Here is a 21,615-nt window from a genome sequence, read left to right on the forward strand (position 1 = left end):
AACGGGCCGGGTTTGTACTGGTCTCCTGATGCTCACACGATCTGTGCCCACCGGCTGATCCGCGCAGGCACCGTTCCGGCACACGTACAGGAATTGGGCGTTCGTCGCTGATGGCAGTGTTTGTATTGTTTTGGCAGGGTGGCGAGACAGCCGGTTCTGCATGACTGCACTGAGTCAATGTAGGGGAAGGGACAGGGATCGGGCAGCGAGCCGTTGCCCCCTTGGTGATAGGTGCACCGCGGGTCACACGGAATGGGCAGCTGGCGCTCTTGGTTACCCAGCTCAGCACCATTTGGCACGGTGCTGCTCAGCACGGTGCAGCTGTGCTCGGTTGTGCTCGGACAGCTTTGATTCAGTGCGCCGCGGGAAGGACAAGCTCCTCGCCGGAATAGAGCCGCGCGAGCTCCAGGAACATCAGGTACATGTAGCAGTCCATCTGGTCGAGCGTCAGGAAGCGTTTGGAGAAGTATTTGGAGTTCAGGGCGATCTGCTCGGCTTCTTCGTCATGGTCGATGGCCCACTGCAGCTTCTCGGAGAGGTCAGAGAGGTCGACGTTGATGGGGATGTAGTGGACAAAGGGCTCGAGCCAACCATCGAAATACTCCTGGAAGATGGTCATCTTGAAGACGAGCGAGTTGGACTGCATGAAGGGCGAGTAGCGCTGGCTGAAGGTGTTGCCATCCTGGAGAAAGACACGACGCCGCGTAAGTTTAGGTTTCTGCGCCAAGACTCGGCCTGTACATCAGGTGGCTTGCCCCACCGGCAGACGGGCAGACGGGCAGATGGGCCATCATCTCAGCCCGCAGGCAGCGCACGCATCGATCATGCGGCTCTGGAGACATGTGCAGTTCAGGCTCCTCTGGCTGGTGACGCCAGAGCGGCGTTGAAACCTACAATGTCGATGAGATACTTGTATTTGAAGTTGTCGTCAAAGGGCGAGCGGTCGGCGAATCGGTATTTGGTTTTGACGTCCTCGCAGTAGGCGCCGCACTGGATTGCGCCGATAAAGCCCATGTCCATGTGGCTGTTGTTCTGGGCGAGCTTGACCATGCGGTGTCGGTGGTAGTTGACGTATTTTTCGTCGACGGGGGTTCCGCCTGTGCAACGCGGGTGGGTGAAAACCAAGCAGTCAGCACCGGGGAAGCAGAGACGCGATTTATGCCAGTGCAAAGCCAGGGACCACAAAGGCGCGGGAGGAAGCACAGATCCCACACAGGCCGAAACTGCGGCAGAACTGGACACCGGATCAGCAGGGAGTCCCAGCCCAGCAGCGAGGCGAGTCATACCAGTGGTGCTGCCGCGCCAGAACAGCTTGGGGGTCTTTTCGGACCACGGAATACTGTCTTTGAACTCTCCCTTGAAGGCGTCGAAGAGATAATAGTTCGACGGGATCAGAATGTCGGAGAAGCAGTTGCGCAGCTTCGTGTTGGACAGAATCGGAACCAATTGTCTGGTGAGGAGCAGCAAGGCGGCAGGGGAGGGCATCGAGACAGGTCAGCAACATAGCCAGATACCAGCCCAAACCGCAAATATGCCCAGACGGATAGATACAGGCTGTGCTCATAGTGCAAGAGAGTGGGCAGCCGACCTGGCCCGAACAACACATCATGCTGGACCCGGACAGTAGCGGAATCTGGACCCCTTGGGTCTCGTCGGGACGGGGTGGCGGCTATCACCAGTATCCGCGAGCACTTACTCGGTGTAGACTTTTGTATCGGGGTTGACGGTGAAGCCATGGATGCCATTGATGATGGGTCCATCGGGATATTGGCGGAAAGCGCATCGCTCCAGCAGCCAGCTGTAGTGCTCTGCAGGCGCGGGCGAATGCCATTTCACCTCCTGGAGCTCACCCATCTTGCGGCCGAGTCGCCGAGCGGCGAGGTGATCAAACACGACTCGGGGCTCGTCGAGTTCGTTGAGGACGAGCTCGAGGTTTCCAATGTCAGCTTGATGCTAGAGGGACAAAGACGTGCATGGGACAGACAGAGGAGCACAAATGCCCGTGTCAGTTTCCGGTGGCGATCGGCAATGAGCCATTTCGATAGCGACGCATGCACCGAGTGGACCAGGGCTTGAGCGGCAATCAGCAGTCAACCGATTGACAGTGGCCCGCTACGCCGCAGCCGCAAACCGGAAGGGCGTAGGGATTGCTTACCTTGGTAATGAACGAGACCCAGGCCTGAGACCAATAAGGAAAGTCTTTCTGCTGCAGCGCACCGTCCTTGACAATAACGGGATAGGTGCGTCGGGCGCCCGTGCTGCTCAGGAGCGAGGTTCGTCTGCGGAACTCGGCCGGAGACATCTCAAAGAAGGGGGCCAGGTTTTCGTAGAGGATTGCATAGTTGTCGATCATGCACTTTTTTTCCTTGGCATAGGCGAACCACTTGTCGTAGTTTCGCGGGGGGTTGCGGCCGTGCAAGAGCTGGTAGCGGGCAACAGCCTCCTTGAGGGTCCGTGACTGAGAGCGATCGATGGCATCGATAAGCTGCTGGGCTCGCTCATCTTTGGTGGTTGAGGCAGTTGGAACGGTAACAGGTGGGTTGACGGGCGGATTGGTGGGCGGATTGGCGGCAAGATCATGAGTGGCATGATTGTGGCCGGCGGAGGTATGGGCATGGCCACTTGCAGAGGAGGTTGGTCCGTCAGTGCCAGTGCGAACCGAGAATGTTGTTGGGGTCGGCCGCAGAATCAGCAGCGTAAAGATGATGGCGATAAGCAGGCCCAAGAGCCGGGTGGCATGCAGCTTGGGGAACATGGCGAGGAAGGCCTGAGGCAGCTGGAGACCGAAACAGAGGAAGGGGGCGAGGGCGAAAAATGCAGGCGAAAAATGCAGGCGAAAAATGCAGGCGAAAAATGCAGCAACACAGGAACGACCAAGTTCCGGAGATGGGCTTGGCTTGGTCCGGTTTGGGAACAGGAGAGAGAAAGAGAGGGCCAGTGTTTTTGTGGGTGGGTTTGAGCAGGCCAGCAGCGCTGCTGCCACGCGCAATGCAGCATGCCCGCCACCACCGAGCGCGCCGGCTCTTGGCAAGGAAAGGGAAGGTCGGGGTCTGTGGGCACGGTCGGGCAGTGGCGGCCACGCGGTCTCGTGTCGCATGGCGCCGGTGACGCCCTTGTCGACACTGTGGCCACAGTGAGGGTCGCGCCGGTGCCGCGGCGGCGTGGGCCACGACCATGGCAGCGCAGCAAGCAGCGACACACAAAGAGTGGGTCCGTAAATATTTCGAGCCCGCACTATCGCTTTGCCACTGAACAGTCACTTGGGCAGCTGCACAAACAGGGGCAGAAAGGGCTGTTGCAGCGGTCACATCAACAGCCGCGCCGCGGGCACAACAGAGGCCCTACAGCAGGCACAATGGCAGCCTTACCGGGCACAGCAAGAGCCGCGACAACAGCTGTGTCTGCTGCCCCACAGCCAACAGAGACAGCAGTCACATCGGCAGCAACAATAGCAGCAACAACAAGCCTGGCAAGGCGCTGTGGCAATCGACACATCGACAGCAACGGCGGCATGACCCTCTCGCTGTGCTCGGCCAAGGACGGGGCGCTGTCCAAATCCGGACGGACACGGCCCCATGTGCTATGGTTTTCAAAAGGCTGCTGTGCGGCTTGGCGCGCTGCTCGCAAAGCTTCGCTCGGTCGCCAGGCAAAGAGCAACAACAGCAACAACAGCAACAACAACAACATCAACAGCGGCTGCACGATGTCCGCGACAGGGACCGGCCAATCGCGGGGCTCTCCATGGCCAGCACGTTCAGAGCCATTGGCAAATGATCACACTGCATCGCACTACATCGCACTGCATCGCACTACATCGCACTGCATCGCACTACATCGCATTGCATTGCATCGACCTCCAGACCCATGTCGCTTCATGAAACGGTGTATTTCAGGACCAGGCCGTCCACAAACGCACAACGATAGTGAATCAAGCGGCCCGAAGCTGTCTCCGCCCTATCTTGCCTAGGCGTCGTATTCGGGGTCGTTGACTCGTTGGATGAGGATGGCAAAGTAGCGGATCATCTCGGCTGGTGGTTGATGATGCAAGGCAAGAAGTGTTGGTAAATCAGCGGGCGCCGGCTGCAAACCCAGAATGCCATTGCTCGGTCCATCCCTTAACACGCACGCTCGTCCAGCCTTGCCCTTCTGACTCTAAACTTACCGTAATCGGCAAGGTGGATGCGCTCATTGACACCGTGGATGCGGACCAAGTCGGTCGAATTCATACGAACAGGCATGAAGCGATAAATCGAGTCGGTGAGGACTTCGTAATGCTTGCTGTCGGTGCCCGCGAGCATCAGGCCAGGCGCAACCGCAATCGAGGGCCGAAGGTGTTGGAAGCATGTGTGGTAGACCCATTCCAGGGCCCGGAACGGCGGGTTCTCGATCGAGGATACGGGGGATGGCAAGTTGTCGCGATGAATGGCGATCCGCAGCCCATGAATCTTGTGCTTCCTGGCGACGGCCTCGATGTACGCCTGAGTACTCTCGCAGCTCTCGCCCGGAACCGTTCGTACGTTGATGTTTGCGGAAGCGACTTGGGCAATGACGTTGTGGGCTGTACCGGCCGTCAGGATGGTCGGAGTCATGGTCGTGCCAAGCATGGCTTTGACAGCAGGTTTGTCGAGGACGGACAGCAAGAGAGGCTCGAAAAGCTCCTGGTTGGCAAACATGACCTGATGCAGCGGGTTGGTCATGAACGGAATCAGGGACTCGAGGGTCATGCCCATAATGCCGCTGGCGAGCTTGGCAGGCAAGGGCTCGGCTTCCAGGGCCACCAGGAGCTTGCTGAGATGGATGATTGAATTGTTTTGCGAAGGAGTCGAAGCGTGGCCGCCGATGCCCTGTATTTGAAGCTCGATATCGCAATACCCACGCTCGGCGATGCCGATCGAAGCTGGCGCATATGCAACGAGTGCCGCGGCAGTGGCAAAATGATACATGGAATCAGGCGTGAGAGATCACGGCGCGGATCAAGATTCAAAGTCAGGCTTGCCCGGCCTGATACCACTGGCGTGACGACCCTTGTCGAGTCCAAATAGAATGAGGCTGGTTCAGCCATAGCACTTGCCTACGGAATTTGCGACAATGTCCATATCGCCAACGATGGGCAGGCCCTCGTCCACGATGAAATCAAAGCGGGTGCCGCGAGACTTGAAGAACTCGGCAATGTAGCGGGCGCCGTGCATGCCGCCGATCTCTCTGCGGGTTTCAACGAGTCGATGGTCAGCCCCGATCGACCTCCATCGATGTACCATCCGATCTGGAGCGCTACTCACTCGTCGTGTCCGTACGCGAGCCAGATCGACCGCTTTGTCTGATATCCGACCGAGAGGAGATACTCAACTGCTTCGAGTTGGCTCATGACCCTGCAGATGACGGGCGGATGCGGCGCGGCATGGCATGGTAGTCGAACAGCGTTAATCAAGTGCATACGATGCTATGACATCGGCGAGATGGGACGGGGCAGAGGCGCCCGGCGATATGCGATGCGCGAAGATACACACCCGTTCTTGACGTCCAGGGTGCCGCGACCGTAGAGCCAGCCCTCGTCATCGACCATGCCCGCAAACGGAGGGAATTTCCACTCATGGAGCGTTTTGTCCTCGACAGGGACGACGTCCTGATGAGACGTCAGAAGGATCGGCGTGGTGGTCTCGGCCGCGGTGCCTGCATGGCCCAAGGAGACAAATCAGCATGTTTCCCCTGTGGGTCTTTGTCTTGCCGGTTGTCCATGCCATGGGGCAAGGGACGCTGGTTGAGATCAACACACTTTTATCTCTGCTGCAAGGGGGGATGCAACCCAGAAGCAGCCCAGAAGCAACCCGGAAGCATGGCAGAAAGAGGATAGAGCGAGCTAGACGCCGTCCTGCACGATGTGGCCCACAGGGCCCTGTGGACCCAGGCTTCAATGCTCGATCCACAAATGCACATTCCCTTGAATCCACATGCAAAGACCTCCGTCAGAGACACATGGATCCGCAGACATACCTCTCCACTCGAACACGAGCGAATAGTTGGAGATGATGTGTTTGTTCAGCTTGGAATAGACAAGCGGGAACGACGCCTCCAAGAAGGCATGCCATTTCACAAAGTCGTCGTGGATGACGACGTTTCCACCGGGGTAGTTGAGCGACGAGATTGTTGGGTGCTGGATGGCCCTGATCATGCGCTGCTGGTGCGGACGCCAGTCGATGTTCTTGAGCTCGTCGTACGAGTGGTCCGCAGCAAGCGACTGGGCAAAGCCACCATGTCGGGTCAGCACATGGGATCGGATAGTGTAGGTGTTGTAGGCGAGCAGCGAGGCAAAGGCTGCAAGGACCGAAACGAGGATGGCGGATATTTGGAGCATTTTGCGATGAGGCAGGGCGGTCGCTGAGGAAAGCCTGGCGACGGCGCTTTTCAAGCCAGGGCCTGCCAAGGGACAGCCCCACGCACCGCGCCAGTCACGGTGACCGCCCACGACGCCCTGCTCATGAAAACGGAGGCGGATGAATGGAAGCAAGCGCACATGCAGGACGACACCCCCGGCCGACGGTTCTTGCGAGCCGGGGAGTGGCCGACCCAGGCTGCCGGCATTGCTCCATCGGCGGAAGCCCGGCCAGTCAGGTGACCGTCCCTCCCGGCAGACCGCATGCCGAGCTGATTGGCCAGCTGCTTTTCAGACTCCGACGCTGCCCATTCGCAGGATTTGCCACAGGCAAAAGCGAAAAAAAAAAAGATCGCCCAAGCCAACGCCCCAGGCGGCTGTCGTTGCTCGGATCCCGTTGCTTCCTCTGGCCTCCTGCTGCCCCCTCGCTCTGGCCAACATCCTGCCGCAAGCCCCATCGTCCAGCAGCATGCGCTTTGTATCTCGCCACAGTCTGCTGCCTCGGCCAAGACTGCCGTTCTGGCCAGCCCCTGCCGTGGCCCCACGACGATCCGTCGCCACCTTCGCCCTTCACCCCGTCGCCGCTGGTCTCGTCCAGAAAGCCAGCTGGGCCCATACTCAAGGACTTGTATTGACGGCGCCGAGTGTGCGCTCGGGCATCCGTTTCTACTCCACCGTCAATGATGCAGCTGCCGATGGGCCCAATGCCAGCGGCGGTCGTTTGATCCCGCCCGAGAAGATCCGCAACATTGCCATCATCGCTCACGTCGACCACGGCAAGGTATTATTTCGCTGCTTGTGCCAGCCTGGAGTCTGCTTCTCTGTTGTCGCTGGTGATACCGGCATACTGGACTGGTGCCCGATGTTGCGTCGCCCCATACGGCTGCGATTCGCTCTCCCGATCGGCTCAACTCTTCCTCATCCATTCGTCTCCCACTCATGCTGCGCTCATCGGGGGCCAAGACCACTCTTGTTGACTGTCTGCTCAAGCAATCCGGAACCAATCTTGGAGACCAGCAGGGCGTCACCCGTGTCATGGACTGTAAGCAGCCTCCCGCCCCATGCCCGCATCGGCGGGGATCAGCACTGCTGGCATCGGGGTGTGTCTCGGCGATCTGGCCAAAAGTGGCAGCCGTCCGCGATGACTCACTGGAGTATTGCACCGGACCCACCACCCAGCGAACGCTCTGGAAAAGGAACGAGGCATCACCATCCTGTCCAAGTGCACTAGCATCAAGTACAAGGACCATCGCATCAACATCGTCGACACTCCTGGCCACGCTGATTTTGGCGGAGGTGAGCTCCTGTTTGACTGCGGGCAACATAGGCGCAGAGCCAGCGTCCGCATCCAGCGCACCGGCGAGGGCAGCCGGTTTTTTGTAAACGCATCACTGAGATTTCGTCCCCGGCAAAAGAGGTCGAGCGTGTCCTTTCCATGGTCGATGGTGTGGCCCTTGTTGTCGATGCCACCGAGGGGCCGATGACCCAGACTCGATTTGTCTTGTCCAAGGCACTGAAGCACGGTCTGCGGTGAGTCGTCGCAAAGACCAAACAGCCTTGGGCCTTGGATGTGCTCGTGTCTTTGCCATTCCGCATCCATACTCATCGATCGCCGTGATCTTGCTGCCCACAGTCCCGTGGTTGTCATCAACAAAGCCGACCGTCCGACCTCGCGGATTCCCGAGGTCGAAACCGATTTGATGGATCTGTTCTTCAATCTGGAAGCCACCGAGGAGCAGCTCGAGTACCAGACAGTCTATGCCTCGGCCAAGGAGGGCTGGGCCACCGGCGACATGGACAACATTCACAAGCCCGAGCTTCGAAAGGACATGAGCCCACTCTTTGACATGATCCTGCACAATGTGCCCCACCCCAAAGTCGACCGCGCAGAGTCGTTCTCGCTCCTCGTCACGCAACTGGACCACGACGACTACGTCGGAAAGCTGTACCTCGGCAAGATTCAGAGCGGCATTCTCAGGGTTAACGATGAAATCCAGGCCTTGAACCCGGACGGCACCGTGACCGACTCGGGACGGTGTGTCAAGCTCTTTGTCCAAGACGGTCTGAAGCGTGTGCCTGTGGAGGCTGCTGGCGCCGGCGACATTGTTCTGATTGCGGGTCTCAAGAACGCCACCGTCAACACCACCATGTGCTCTCTCCAGATCACGGAGCCGATCCCGGTTGGTATTCCGCATGTCTATCTGCGATTGGTTCTGGAATTGCTGGCGAGCTCAAGCGGAGGGGAACAGCGCAGCGGCCCCGTGCGATGAAATGGGCTGAGTGGGTGTGCAAGCGGCATCAGCGCCGCGGTTCCGAGTGGTACTGATTCTGATTCCGTTTCCCTTGCCTTTCGGCTCTCGCCTCTCGCCTCTCGCATTGTCTATCTTGCGGTGAACTAGTCCACACCGATCGATCCCCCGACTGTGGCCATGAACTTCTCTGTCAACGATTCGCCCCTGGGAGGACAAGAAGGCACCCGTCTGACCTCCAACCTGATTCGTGAGCGGCTCCTCAAGGAGGCCGAGACAAACGTCGCGCTGCGTGTCGGCCCAAGTGCCGAGAACCCCGAGATCTTTGAGGTCTCTGGCCGTGGCGAACTGCAGCTCGGCGTTCTTGTGGAGACCATGCGTCGCGAAGGGTTTGAAATGTCCATCTCTGCCCCGAGAGTGCTCCTCAAGCCCGATCCCGATGACCCCAAGCAAATGTACGAGCCCATCGAAGAGGCCATCATCGACGTGGATCCCAAGTTTGCAGGCACCATCATCGAGAAGATGAGTCAGCGCAAGGCCGAGCTGAAGCTCTACACCGATATCGGCGATAAGACCCGACTGGTGTTCCGAGTCCCTGCGCGTGGCCTGATGGGCTTTGCGTCCGAGTTCCGAAACGACACCCATGGCGAAGGCGTCTTGACCCATTCGTTCCTCGAGTACGAGCCCTACAAAGGGCCCATGGGCAAGATTCGCAAGGGTGCCCTTGTGTGTAAGTCTGCGTGACCGGGAATCGAGATACTGGGGCATCGGGGCAACTCTAGATGGAGCCAGCAGAGACCGTGCTGGAGCCCTGGTGGTTTTCAGTCAACCGGCTGGCTTGTTCACTCGCGCGACACTAACTGCCGCATCGTTTGCTCCATATTCTGCAACTCATACTCATTCTTGCGGCTCCGGCGCTCCTTCCTGTTAGCTGTTGGTGATGGCGAGGCAACTAACGATGCTATTGAGCGGCTGCAGTCTCGTGGCATTTTCTTCATCTCCCCTGGCGACATCGTCTACAGCGGCATGGTTGTGGGCGAGAATGCCAAGGAAGGCGACATGCCTGTGAACCCCGTCAAGGCCAAGGTGGTTTCGAACGTCCGCAGCAGCGGCAAAGAGGAGACCATCAAGCTCGTTCCCCCGAGACTGATGACTCTCGAAGAGTGCATGTCGTATGTGGCCGACGACGAAGTCATCGAAGTGACTCCGACCCGAGTGCGTCTCCGCAAGAGACCGCAGGACAAGGGCAAGAGAAAGTGATCGTGTTTGACACAGCACGCCAGCTTTCGACACAGAGCTGACGGGAATGGGATGCGCCCCTTCGCCAACCCACACTTCTAGAACATCAGGAAAAAAGTCAAATAAACAAAAGAGAATACATTACTCCGAGACTGGAGATGAATGAATACAAATGTGTGTTCGTGGATGACATTGGAAGAGCGCCGGAAATACCGGGAGGCTCAAATACAGCGCTGTATGGTGCTTCTCCAATCCAACAGCCGGCAGCGGTTGTCGGGCAAAACAAGGTGTTTCGTTCTGCGCGAGCTGTGGTTGCGAAAGCACCATCTCTAGAGATCCGTAGCAGAGGAGCCAGCGATCAGGGCTCTCAGAACAGAGCAGCAATGGCGAGACCAGCCAGCAGCACCGAGGCACCGAAACCGACAGGGAAGGCGGATGTCGCCGCTGCAGACTTGGCAGTCGCCGTGGACGACGCCGCCGCACTCTGCGAGGCTGTCGCGGCAGCAGCGCTCGAGGAGCTGACCAAAGGAGCGGTGCGGGTGCAGCCGTATCCGATGACTCTCATGTAATCGATGCGAACGTGAAGCTCAGATGTCAGGTTGTCAAAGTTGATGTTGCCGTCGCCAGCCCAAGCGTTGTCCTGAGGGTTCCAGACACCGAACTGGATGCGAGAGGGCTGGATGAGCGAGTAAAAAGATGGAGGTGAGAATGGGCCGTGGTGCATGATGCAACGTCGAAAGCACAGGCAGTCGATGCGCTAGAAGACCCCAGCGATGGCTTACAGTGGCCGGATAGCGGTACGAGTTGTTGCCCAGGGAGCTCTTGACGACGGTATCGAAGGGCTTGCGTTGCCAGGAAATGACACGGATGAGTCGCTGGACACTTGATTGGAGACATGTGTGAAACGCGCGGTGTGCGATGGCAGAAATAGGTGCCACTTACCACGCCGTCCAGGCTCCAGGTGATAACGTCGGGAGTCCAGGTGACGTTGTAGATGTGGAAGTTGTCGTAGGTGTTGTTGTTGGCTTCGCCAGCTTGGAAGTCAACCTGAACGGACATTGGTGGTTAGTTACTGGGACTGTGTCGGAGCGGGCTCGGCAGCAGGAGGTGGTGGGCTTACATTGAAGGTCTGCTCGCCGTTGTGGTACCAGTTGGCTGGAGGAAGCGAGCGGAGGGTAGTCGGTGAGTGGAAAGAATCGGACGGCACAGAAAGCCAGACGAGGTGGTCAGCGAGCAGCGACGGTGCAATATCATTGGCTCGGACACAACATACCCTGGACCTCGTTGGCAGAGGCGGCGTCCTTGGGAACCATTTCAAAGTCGATTTCATCCTGAGTGTTGGAAATGCTGACTGCGATGCAGAACAGATGGGCGCATGAGAACAGTAGAGCGAGACGCCAACCTCCGACCAGTACTTCTCGCGGAGGGGAGGGACTCGGACAGATGATGGTCACGTACTCAGGGTGGAGACGACACCAGAGCGGCCGACGGTGGCCAGACGAGCCTCGAAGGAGCCGTAGTTCATGAAACGGGTAGTCGACATGATGGTGGCATTGGCGTTGGGGACACCAGCAGGGGGCTTGATGAGCGGCATGTACAGGATGCTGCCGTTGACATAGGGCAGACCGGCTTCGATGACAAAGTGGGCGGTGCTTGGGTCGCCTGTGTAGTTGCCCCATTCGACGGCACTCAGGGTGTCGAAATCGTCAAAGAAGTAGCAGCTGTCGTCCTGGAAGAGACAGGCAGAGACGTCGGCGGTCTGGTTGCCGCACTTGAGGGGATAGAACTGGGCCGAGACGGCAGAGGCGACCGCGAGGATCAGAGCGGCAGAGACAGCGACCATAGTGCAGAGGGGATGTCGGGGAAGGTGTGCAGATGGGAGACGGCCAGCGATAGAGACAGAACGGCGCTGCCGCCGCCGACGACGACGATGGTCTTTTTCACTTCGCCCTCCACGCGCCGCTTCCTCCAGACAGAACGATACTTGGGCCGCCGCAGGAACGTGCCTCGCCACGCGTGCGCATGGTGCGGCGGGAGTGTGGGCTGTGCAACGGTCTGGCGGCGGCATGTCCATGCAAGACAAGGCACGGCCTGGTGCACATGTGCCATGTGGACCGCACCCGTCCCGGGCCCTGCCTCCTCCTGCGCGCACAATCGGCCCCGGCGACCCGTTCGGGAAGTGCAATCTCGGCGCGCGGCATCACTACAGCGTGTTCAGAACGAAACGAGACGGTGGGTGTCTGTCGAGAGGGGGTCGTGCTGGCGCCGGACCACTTGGCCTGCGGGCTCGTCACGACAGCGGCGTCGCATGCGTTCGCTGGCGGGCAAGCGCCGCCGCTTTCTGGGCTGTCCGCTGGAGAGAAAAAGCACATTCGCAGCGTGAGGAACATTGTCGGCGAAAGCAGCACCCGTCGCTTGTGTCGCTGTCGCGGCCGCTGGGCTCACCTCGACAACGGAAACACCTTCGCGGAACCTGGTCCGGAACAGCACATTCGCGTTGCTGAACATGCCGTCCTTGAGCGAGACGATGATGAACTGCGAGCCCTTGAAGCGCGTCTTGAGAAGCTGGCCAATGTTCTGCGTATGTGACAGATCCAGCGCGGCGTCGACTTCGTCGAGGATGTACATGGGTGCGGGCTTGAACCGCAGCAGCGACAGGATCAACGCGAGCGCAACGAGCGATCTGGGTGTCCGACAGAGAACCAAGGGGGTCAGGGCGCAGATCCACAGACGAGCGCGGGGCGGGGGGTCGCGAGCCCGTGGGATGTTCGCGGCTGGCTTCGGCCTGTGTGTGTGCGAATTGCATCTGCAACATACCTCTGGCCTCCGCTGAGTTCCGTCAGGCTTTGCTTCCACACCCCACCGAGGGCCACCTTGACCTCGAGGCCCTCGGTGATGTCCTGGCCCTCGGGCGGCTCGAGCTTGGCATCGTTGCCCGGCAGCAACTCGCCAAAGATGGCGCCAAAGTCCCTGTAATCCCAGTCAGCATCCACAGTGAGTTAGCAGTGATTCGCTCCATGAGACCAAAATGTACATGAGCAGGAAGAGTAGTCCTTGAAAGGCAGAGAGGGAGAGGGAGAGGCCTGGGCACGGGTGCTTGCGAGTCCGCCATACCTGTTCACCTTCTCCCACGTTTTTTGCAGAGCCTCGGTCTTGTAGGTCTCGAGCGAGAGAATCGTCTCGTCGATTTTGCGCTTGTCTCTCTTGACTGTAGCCAGGCGCTGTTTGAGCGCCAGCTCCTGCTTCTCAACCCTGATGGATCAAGCGGAAGCCGTCCGATGTCGGAGAGTCGTTTCGTGTCAGAGCGACGTCTCATGCCGAAAGCACATTTCGTACCAGGAGAGCACCCCGACTGGGGGGGGATGAGCGCCAAGATGTGGAACAAGCGGCTCTCGCTAGCACGGTACCGAGCACCAGGCTCAAGCAGCTCACCGGGTAAACGACTCGGCTGCGGAGGGATCTAGCGTGCGGCTCAGGCTCTGCTGGCCCTCTTCGAGCTGCCGGGCTCGCTTCTTGCACTCGGCAACGTTGTACCGTGTAAAGTCGAAGACAGATCCAGGCTGGCCAAACAAGCTGGATATGTGCATCGTGGAGTTCAGCTTTGGTGGCTCGAGAGAATGGATGGCCTCAACGAAACATTTGCTGCCTGGCTCTGGTGGCATGCGCAGTAGTACCTGCGCTGGTCCTGGATCCATGCATGCTCGCGCTCAAGATTCTGGATGGTCAGGGAGGATTCCTTCTTCTCGGTGTTGAAGCGCGAGATCTCTTGCTTGATCCTTTGCAGCTCGCGCCGCTTCTCCTCCGTTGAGTCCATGATGAGCTTCTTCTCCTTCTGCAGCTTCTTGCCGTTGGCATCGGCAGCGGCGATCTTGGCCTTGGCGGTCTCGAGCTCCTCGGTAGATGCGTCCAGGTCGCGCTGTGTTGATGCGATAAAGAACAGACACAGGGTTTATCGTAAATAGTCGCGATCAGCTGATGAAATGGAGCGACTGCGTCGGAAGATGTATCGGGTCGATTGGCAGATGGGCTGCATCCGCCAACCGCTGCCCATTGCCCTGAATTGGCACGCACGCGTACCTTCACCCGCTCGATCTTTTGTCGCTGGTTCTGCTCCTCGGCCAAGTAGATGCCCAACAGCTTGGTGGTTTCGTGGATTCTCTCCTCGACTTGAGCGATCTGCAGCTCGATTTGGTCTGGAGTTTATGCGGACGACCGGTGTCAGCAGCAGGAGCAGCTGGCGGCGCTTGCTTCCTTCGTATCAAGACGATTGAAAGTGCAAAGTCGCTATCCTTCTGTGGAGCAGCCGGGCACCTACTTGCTTCTTCCTTGAGAATGTCCAGGGACATTTGCATTTTCTTTGTAGCGGGGGCATTCTTTACGATTTCTGCGCGACCCTCCTTGACTTTTTTCTGCAAGAGAGATGTATGTGAGTCATCATGCTTCAACGCAGCCAGTAAAGGACACGTATGTAACGAACATCCCTTTGACGGCCCGAGGGATTCCATTGGGGCTGAGCGCCTCTGCCTCTGCCTCTGCTCAGTGATGCCTATCGTATTGGCGACAGTACCTTGAGGGAAAGCACCTTCTCGTTGCGATGCTCCGAGAGCTCGCTCATCTCCTTCTCCAAGTACTGGATTTTCTCGGCAAACTCGCTCTTCTTGGACGAGCTCTCCTTGAGATTCTGTCGGTAATCCTGCAGCTCCTGCTTCAACGAATCCACCTGGGAGGCGATCTGGATACCACACAATCGATAATGAGAATGCCGGGGTGGTCTCCCAACGATGTCTGCTTCCGCTTCGTCGATCAATCTGTCTGCACAGGCCGTCGATTTTGGGGTATTCTTACTTTGGCATAGCGGCTGGACTCGATTTGCTCGTTAACGAGCTTCATTTGATACTCGTCCAGCTCGAGCTGGCGTTTGGCCTGACTGTAGTCGCTTGCGGTTTGCATCAGCGCCTCGAGCTGGCTGCAGACCTCGTCAAGCTCGGCCTGAAGCTTCTCGATCTGATCCAGCAGCTTCATAGATTCGAACACCTTGATCAGCTGGCTGGTGGTTGATGACCGGAATCCGCCAGAGAGTGTTCCAGTGGCTTCATAGACATCCCCGTCCATGGTAACAGAGCGCAGACGCACGCGATCGTTGAAGGTTGTGGTTTTGGCAGAATCCGCATCTATGGATTTTCCGGTATTAGAACGTATGGTGGCTGAGCCAAAGCGACGATGCATTGATTTCGATTGCCCTGCCTTCATGCACAGGCTGTATGTCAAGTTACAGAACAATGCACCAGGTTTGGGCATTGCTTCAAGTCGGACGCGGCAGTGCACGCTCGGGCAACAAAACTTCATTCATACAGACTGTATTGGCCGCAGCGATCTTACCTTTGCAGATGAGGGTGCTGCCAAACACATATTCCATCGCCTTTTGCAGGTCTTGCTCGAACTCGATCATGTCCAAGGCGAGGGATACCTTGCCCGGAGCCAAGTTCTTGGCTGTTCGAACTTTCTATGGAGTTCGCGGAGAAATCGACAGGCGCAATCGCCAACTCAGTCCATTGCAACGACATGGGCGAATAGCCGTGCGGCTGGGATCGTTACAGCTGTCAATACTGCAGCCCACCGACAAACCCACCTCGGGAGCTGCCGGGTTACTGTGGATTTTGTTGAGAGGAATCAGCGTTTCTCGCTTTTGGAAGTGCTTTCCGCTGAGCAATTGCGCGCCGATCTGTTCTGTCTCGACCACAATCTAGAAGGCGAGAGCGTTGTGATGAATCATCTGACAAAGCCACGAGGAGAGCTAGAGCGGGATAGGCGCTCGCCGCGGGTGATGCCTTCCTGATGCTCCTTCGCGTACTGCCAGTGACTTCGTCGGTCTTACATTTCGAAGCTTGCCGCCAGCGGCGACCTCAAGGGCGAGGGCGTACTCGTACTGATCCTCCGACAGCCGCATCAAATTGGCAACGAGTCCCCGGACCTTGGAGCGGTCAAATCCCTTGTATGGATCCGTGAACTGCAGCTGAAAGCCGGCAAGCTCATTCATCAGGAGGTTGTCATAGGTCTGTGTGGAGAAAGCGCAGCAGGTCAGTACCCCACGGTATAGTTGCGAATCCAGTGAACGACACCGGGCCGACTCACACCTTTCTGAGTTGATTCAGTGTCGCTCGCAGCTGGCTCTGCTTTGCTGCGAGTTTTTGCTGCTTCTCGGGATCCCACTCCAACTTGGCCAGAAGCTCCTGCGATTTTTTGACTCGAGCCTGGGTCTGCTCGAAGCTCTGCACGAGCTGCCGGTTTTCCTTGGAGGCACTGCCCATGGAGCCCTCGAGGGTCTTGAGTTCCTTTTCGGTGTGGCTGATTTTGATTTTGATCTCCTCGATTTCTGCCACGGTATTGCTCAGGTCGGCTTTGGCGACTGCGAGCGGAGGCGGTGGGGGTTGTTAGACACAAAAGCAACACGCCGATCGACATCGAGGTATCGGGCATGCCAGAAGTCCCGCATCACCCGCATACCGCGAAGCTGGTCCATGTATCCATTTTCGTGGCCCTCCGAAGCAGAGATGCCCGTGGTCAGGGTTTGCAGGAGGTTTTCGAGGTTCTCAACTTCCTTGACTTTGTTCGCATGCGCCAACGATGTTGCTTCAAACTTTTGCGAGAGCTCCTTGAATTTCGACTGGGCCTCTTCCAAGCTGGCAAGAAGCTGGCGGTTGGAGATCGAGCGCGTAGAAGCAGGTTGCAAGTCAGACTATGGCAGGACAGTAGGCGCTGGGTATAGCCCACACAAACACGATTCGGTTTGCACGAGCGTGTTGGAGGGGATGTCGTATGCTTTCGATCGTCATTTGAGCCCACCTCGTTTTTGGTTTCGTTGAGAGAATCGCGATTGCCGGTCTCCTCCTGGATCGAACGGGCCTTGAGCTCACTCTGGGTCTGCAGCTTGACGATGGCCTTGGCGTACTCTTTGACAGTCTCGTCGAGCTGCTCGACGCGCTCGTCTCGTTGCTGTGATGCAGCAGGAAGCCGGGTTGTCGGGGTGTCAGCAAGCTGATGAGACAGGTCTGTCATGCTACATTCCGAGGCTTTGCGACATAAACGTGACGACGACGTTGCATATTGACCTGCTCTGCGGCGTTCTCAGCTAGAAGCTGCTCGATCTTCCGAATCTCTTCGGCCATGGTGTCAATGTCGTTCTCCAGCGAGGCGATGTTGCTTGTAGAGTCGATGAGAAACTCGTTCGATCGGGCGAGTTTTGTCTATGTGTCAAAGTCGTGTCAGATGTTTTTTACCGGATCGGACATTGCGGTAGCAGCATTCGCCCACTGCCCTGAAGAAGCTGCGACGCCAGGCCCAGTCGGTGCGCACGCATGCGTGCAGTGGGTATCGCATATCATCGATCGGCTATACCTGACACTGGTGGTACTCGTGTGCGACTATCAGACGCTTGAGATCACCCAATTCCTTGTCGATCTTTTGGAACTCAACAAGAACACGCTTCTTCTCGCGAAGACTGTCGAGCTTCGGTCCGATTTCGGTCGCCAGTAGCTAAGAAAGATAGCGACGGTGACGAGGATAAGTATATCATCCTCGGACACCACCGTCGTTTGCCGTTCTCGGTTGCCGCCCTGTTTATTCGCACAGGCTTACGTCGTTGATCTCTGCGAGCTTGGCGTCCTTTTTGGCCATGTTCTTGATGGCCTTTTCCTTGCCCTCCTCAAACATTCGAGTGCCAGCTGCTTCCTCGACCATGGCCAAGATCTCAGGTGGCTTCATGTTCAGGACCTTGGTGATCTTGCCTTGCATGATGAGGAAGTGCGGGTTGTTGACGTTCAGCTGCACCGATTGAAACATCCGGCTGACCTGCTGCACTTGGACGGAATGGCCGTTGATGATGTACTTGTTCTTCCCGCCGATAAGGATCTGGGCGCCAGTGCATGAGTTGATTGTGGTGTTATTGGCTCCGCTGTCAAAGTCGATATGCTCTCGCCCAGCCCACTGCTCAGCTCTCATTACACCTTGCCTCTTGGTTGCAGGCCACCACAGCCACACAGCAAGGGCTGAGTGGTTTGCTCAACCATCGCCGATTGTACATCCAAGAGCTACGGTCGAAACAGTAGCCGAAGCTGGAGGCTCAGACTCGAATGGCAGCCAGAGCGGGGCTGCATCCAAACTCAGACGGCTCACCTGGCGGGTGACCGAAATCGTTCGGTGGTCCTCGTATCCGGGCGGACTTGCGTTTCGATCATCGTTGTTGAAGACGATGGTGACAGAGGCCTTGGTGACGCCGGCCTGGCCTCGCTTGTAGATAAGGTCTTGCAGGCTGCTTGCACGCACCTGGCAGACGGCATGCCAGAGCAGCGATCCAGGATAATGCGAGTGTGAGCTCATGTCTCGTCCAAGACTGAATCGATCTTGGCTCGACTCAGGCTCGAGCGGGCCGAAAGGACGCCCATCCTATGGATTGCATCGGGCCTCCTTACGTGCGACAGCGTTGTGATGCCCAGAACAAAGCATATCGAATCAAGGATGTTGGACTTGCCGGAGCCGTTGAGGCCGGTGATGGCATTGAACTCGGGGTCCCATCCTGAAATGACGGTGCGGTTGGCATAGGACTTGAATCCGTCAATGATCACCTCTTGGATGTGCATGGCGCTTGGTTTGCTGCGGGAAGGGAAGGGAAGGGAAAGGAAGGGGAGGGGAGGGAGAGGGCCTGGGGGCGAGTGGGAGGCCAACGGAGCCGCTCGATTGATCGTCGCCGGTGTGCCGCTGGTGGTTGTGCTGGGGCGATCGGCCAGGGAGAGGCAGTTATGCTGATGCCCAGTTCCGTGCAGCGCCGTGCGGTTCCGTGCAGTCCAAATGCGGGCTAATTGAACGGACGTCACGTGGACTGCGTGCGAATGACGACGGCCTCATGAAGAGGAACCCCGCTCATGGGCAGATTCGGTGTGAGCAACGAGGGATATGGCGCTTCGCGGTGCCCGAGATAGTCTCCGACTTTTGAGATGCTCAGAGGCGCCGTCCATTGTCGGCGCATCAAAGGCAGCGACGGACAAAGCGGTAGAATACGAGTCCCATCCCTTTCGGTAGTTTGAGCACAGCCGTCGCAGATTGATGGCGATCAGGTCATGTATTGCATTACGAAGAAAACACTGCCCTTTCCGAGACTAGGATGCACGCACATATGCGCGCCGCACTCCCATCGGTATTTCAGGATTGTCACGGCCGTTATGGAATCAAGTATAGCGCTTTATCTTGCGATCCCGGTCGGCAGATTTCTGTCCGACCAGCAGAGGCCCCGTTGTGATGTGGCCGTGGCTGCCTGCGAAGGTGCCGGGGCTGATCCGGCCATGTACCGTGCGAGCCATGTCCATGAATCGTGGCCCACGGGGACCGGGACTGGTCGAGAAGTTGAGCTCGAGGCGCTTGTCTTGGACGAGGACGCCGTTGAGAGCATTGATGGCGCGGATCGCATGGTCGCGGGACGGCAGCAAGACGAGCCCGTATCTGAATCACGAACGGCGGTGAGTTAGCCTGGGCAACTCACACGCAGACTCCAGGCTTGCAATGAACACATGCGGAATGCGGACGCCTCACCCTCTATTGCCCTTGTTTTGGCGGTCCGAGTGAGGAATGGATGTCTCGACTGGTTCAAAGGCCGTAAAGATAAGATGGAGGGCTTGGGCAGTGAACAGCGCAGGGATGCCGCGAACGTGCACCCAGACCCCTTGGTCCGATTTGCCCATCCGGTCATCGGACACAACGCACTGCGAACCGTCAGGCCCGACGACTTGATATACTGTCCGAGCAGGTTCATATCGATTGGCAAGGTCAAAGGAAGAGGCCGTGGTGTATGACACGAGGACGTAAGCGGGGTGAATCATCGTGGCCGGTGGACAAGCCACAAGCACCGTAGGCCATCCTCCACACCGCTCCCGCATACAGCCCGCACCCTGAGTCAGTCTAGTTGCTACGGCTGCCATATCCCCATCTACATCCACCCAATAGCACGGTCGCTATACCTTCATCACCCTGGTCGTTCTCGTCCTGTAGTGTCGCCAGAGCAGAGAACGACGACCCGGGTCTATCCTCGGTCTCGGAGGCCTTGACGCATTCGTTGTGAAGTGTGTCGCAGGAAGACAGGGTTGACGGAGCCAAGCCAGACTTGACAGGCTGGGACCCGCTCTGGGCGAGAGCAAGCGTGCTGCTTGGCTGGGATGGCTGCGGTTTCGGCGGCAGTGGCAGCGGCAGGGGCGGGATCGGATGCGTGCTGGCTGATGTGGACGTGAGCGAGGCTGGTGGCGGAGGCTGCGTAAGGGCAGTCGGCAGTGACAGAGTCTGGGCCGGTCGTGCCGGCTGCGACGACAACACAGGGGTGTGTGGCACCGAAGGTAAGGGTGTCGAGGCAGGGGTCGACGAGACGGCTGATCCAAGTGTTCCAGCCGGCTGTGAGCGGCCGCCACCTCCGCCGCCACCGGTGCTGCTCGGCGCTGTTGGTGCACCGGCATCCTGGGCGCAGTCGGGGGCGCTGGTGGATTCAGAGGGGCGCCGGGGTGGGGGCCTGTTGGGAATGGACGTGCGGCCCATGACTTCCTCGATCTGGTTTCGGAGCTTCTGGATCTCCTCGTCCTTTTGAGAATTGCTGGAGTTGAGCTCGGAAATGGTGCGGTTGAGGTTGAGGAGCTCGTCTTCGAGCTGGCGTTGCGTAGCGCTCCAGCGCTGGACCGTTTCCTGGGAGCCCAGGTTCGAGCAGATGATGAGACAAATGGACAGCGCATGGGATGAGTCAGCAGGAGATGGGGTAGGCTCCCAGCAGCCGGGCGGTCCGGTGGTTCTGTCCGGGTCAGTCCAGAGCCAACGAGAAGAGAGCTTACCTGCAACTTTCGTCTCTCCTCATCGTCTGCCCTTCGACTCTTCTCGAGCTCGACGACCTGTTCGCGGAGGCAGGATGAAAGGTACTCCCAGCTCCGCGATTTTTCTCGCTCGGCGTCGAGCCGGTTTGCCATTTCGTTGCAGCGACAGGAGAGGATGACGACCTCGCGCCGCTGCTTCTCAAGCTCAGGGAGGAGGCTCGAGATCTCTGCGCCTTGGTCACGGGCGAGGGCCGTGAGGGCGGCAACTTCGAGCCGCTGGCTCTCGAGTTCGCGATAGATCTCCTTTGCGGTCAGGTTGGAATGGATGTCCATCATAGCGTGGGAGAGTGCCGAGGCGGGGGGATGGGTGGCGCTCATGGAGTTGGGGCCGCTGTGGGCTGGGTGGGCCCGGTCGAGATTGACGAAGGAGTCGATGGTGGTCATGCCGCCGCCTCGGGAGTGGGATGGCCCGGCCGAAGAGGAACCGGGACCGTTGCCGCTGCCGTTGCTGCTGCCACTACTACCGCCGTTGCTGTTGCCGTTGCTGTTGCTGTTGCCGAGATGGAGTGGGCCATTCATGATCATGCCCGAGGTCGCGTTGTGGGAAACGATGCACATGCCCCCTCCTCCCACCGAAGGCGGCTGTGATGGGGCGGGGCCGTTCAGGGGCTGGCTGGTGGACCGCATGAGCGTGTCGCTCGCCTCGCTGGCAGAGCAGCGTCTTTCATTTGACGAGGGAAACAGCGCCGCTTGGGCGAGGGCTGGTCCGACCAAGATGTTGCTCTCCCATGCCTGCTGAAACCCGTTGGACGATGAATTGGCAAAGGAAACGCCCGAGGGCGGTGGTGGCGGGGGAGGCGGAAATATGGCCAGATTCAAGTTCTTGTCGGATGTCGGTGGCGCCCACGTCGTCATTCTG

At 58.3% G+C, this 21,615-nt stretch overlaps 6 protein-coding genes across 6 annotated transcripts; 1 reads left to right on the top strand and 5 right to left on the bottom strand.

Annotated features, from left to right (window-relative positions):
* Positions 1-100: 100 nt before the first annotated feature.
* BJ171DRAFT_566971 (glycosyl transferase family 90-domain-containing protein) lies at positions 101-2,859 on the bottom strand. The gene is made up of 5 exons (XM_053113444.1): positions 2,156-2,859; positions 1,697-1,953; positions 1,287-1,450; positions 895-1,097; positions 101-682 (listed from the first exon to the last, which is right to left on the bottom strand). Exons 1-5 carry the CDS (start codon positions 2,753-2,755, stop codon positions 353-355), a joined length of 1,554 nt encoding a protein of 517 aa, XP_052968222.1. The 5' UTR covers positions 2,756-2,859; the 3' UTR covers positions 101-352.
* A 952-nt stretch (positions 2,860-3,811) lies between these two features.
* BJ171DRAFT_498812 (uncharacterized protein) lies at positions 3,812-6,498 on the bottom strand. The gene is made up of 6 exons (XM_053110414.1): positions 5,992-6,498; positions 5,508-5,670; positions 5,280-5,369; positions 5,072-5,202; positions 4,163-4,897; positions 3,812-4,028 (listed from the first exon to the last, which is right to left on the bottom strand). Exons 1-6 carry the CDS (start codon positions 6,350-6,352, stop codon positions 3,964-3,966), a joined length of 1,545 nt encoding a protein of 514 aa, XP_052968223.1. The 5' UTR covers positions 6,353-6,498; the 3' UTR covers positions 3,812-3,963.
* An 811-nt stretch (positions 6,499-7,309) lies between these two features.
* Positions 7,310-9,879, top strand: BJ171DRAFT_558307 (P-loop containing nucleoside triphosphate hydrolase protein; the record flags this gene model as incomplete). The annotated part of the gene is made up of 6 exons (XM_053113145.1): positions 7,310-7,412; positions 7,550-7,666; positions 7,786-7,900; positions 8,004-8,550; positions 8,770-9,349; positions 9,551-9,879. 6 exons carry the CDS (start codon positions 7,310-7,312, stop codon positions 9,877-9,879), a joined length of 1,791 nt encoding a protein of 596 aa, XP_052968224.1.
* A 173-nt stretch (positions 9,880-10,052) lies between these two features.
* Positions 10,053-11,764, bottom strand: BJ171DRAFT_41924 (concanavalin A-like lectin/glucanase domain-containing protein). Its single transcript, XM_053107381.1, has 6 exons — positions 11,317-11,764; positions 11,132-11,209; positions 10,979-11,013; positions 10,801-10,905; positions 10,641-10,700; positions 10,053-10,534 (listed from the first exon to the last, which is right to left on the bottom strand). The coding sequence occupies exons 1-6, from the start codon at positions 11,699-11,701 to the stop codon at positions 10,226-10,228; spliced, it is 972 nt and encodes a 323-aa protein (XP_052968225.1). The 5' UTR covers positions 11,702-11,764; the 3' UTR covers positions 10,053-10,225.
* A 196-nt stretch (positions 11,765-11,960) lies between these two features.
* Positions 11,961-18,631, bottom strand: BJ171DRAFT_498815 (RecF/RecN/SMC). The gene is made up of 21 exons (XM_053110415.1): positions 18,327-18,631; positions 18,031-18,180; positions 17,494-17,766; positions 17,254-17,391; positions 16,968-17,102; positions 16,702-16,851; positions 16,363-16,549; positions 15,993-16,264; positions 15,734-15,913; positions 15,488-15,601; positions 15,238-15,361; positions 14,704-15,029; positions 14,426-14,590; positions 14,174-14,267; positions 13,936-14,051; positions 13,533-13,774; positions 13,291-13,431; positions 12,973-13,110; positions 12,676-12,828; positions 12,304-12,541; positions 11,961-12,211 (listed from the first exon to the last, which is right to left on the bottom strand). Exons 1-21 carry the CDS (start codon positions 18,492-18,494, stop codon positions 12,149-12,151), a joined length of 3,567 nt encoding a protein of 1,188 aa, XP_052968226.1. The 5' UTR covers positions 18,495-18,631; the 3' UTR covers positions 11,961-12,148.
* A 332-nt stretch (positions 18,632-18,963) lies between these two features.
* On the bottom strand, positions 18,964-21,140 carry BJ171DRAFT_566975 (uncharacterized protein; the record flags this gene model as incomplete). Its single annotated transcript, XM_053113445.1, has 4 exons — positions 18,964-19,350; positions 19,441-19,642; positions 19,866-20,574; positions 20,718-21,140. The coding sequence occupies 4 exons, from the start codon at positions 21,138-21,140 to the stop codon at positions 19,080-19,082; spliced, it is 1,605 nt and encodes a 534-aa protein (XP_052968227.1). The 3' UTR covers positions 18,964-19,079.
* Positions 21,141-21,615: the final 475 nt, after the last annotated feature.

This window comes from Polychytrium aggregatum (genome assembly GCF_025602895.1).
Source record: "Polychytrium aggregatum strain JEL109 chromosome Unknown BJ171scaffold_12, whole genome shotgun sequence".
Lineage (NCBI taxonomy): Eukaryota > Fungi > Chytridiomycota > Chytridiomycetes > Polychytriales > Polychytrium > Polychytrium aggregatum.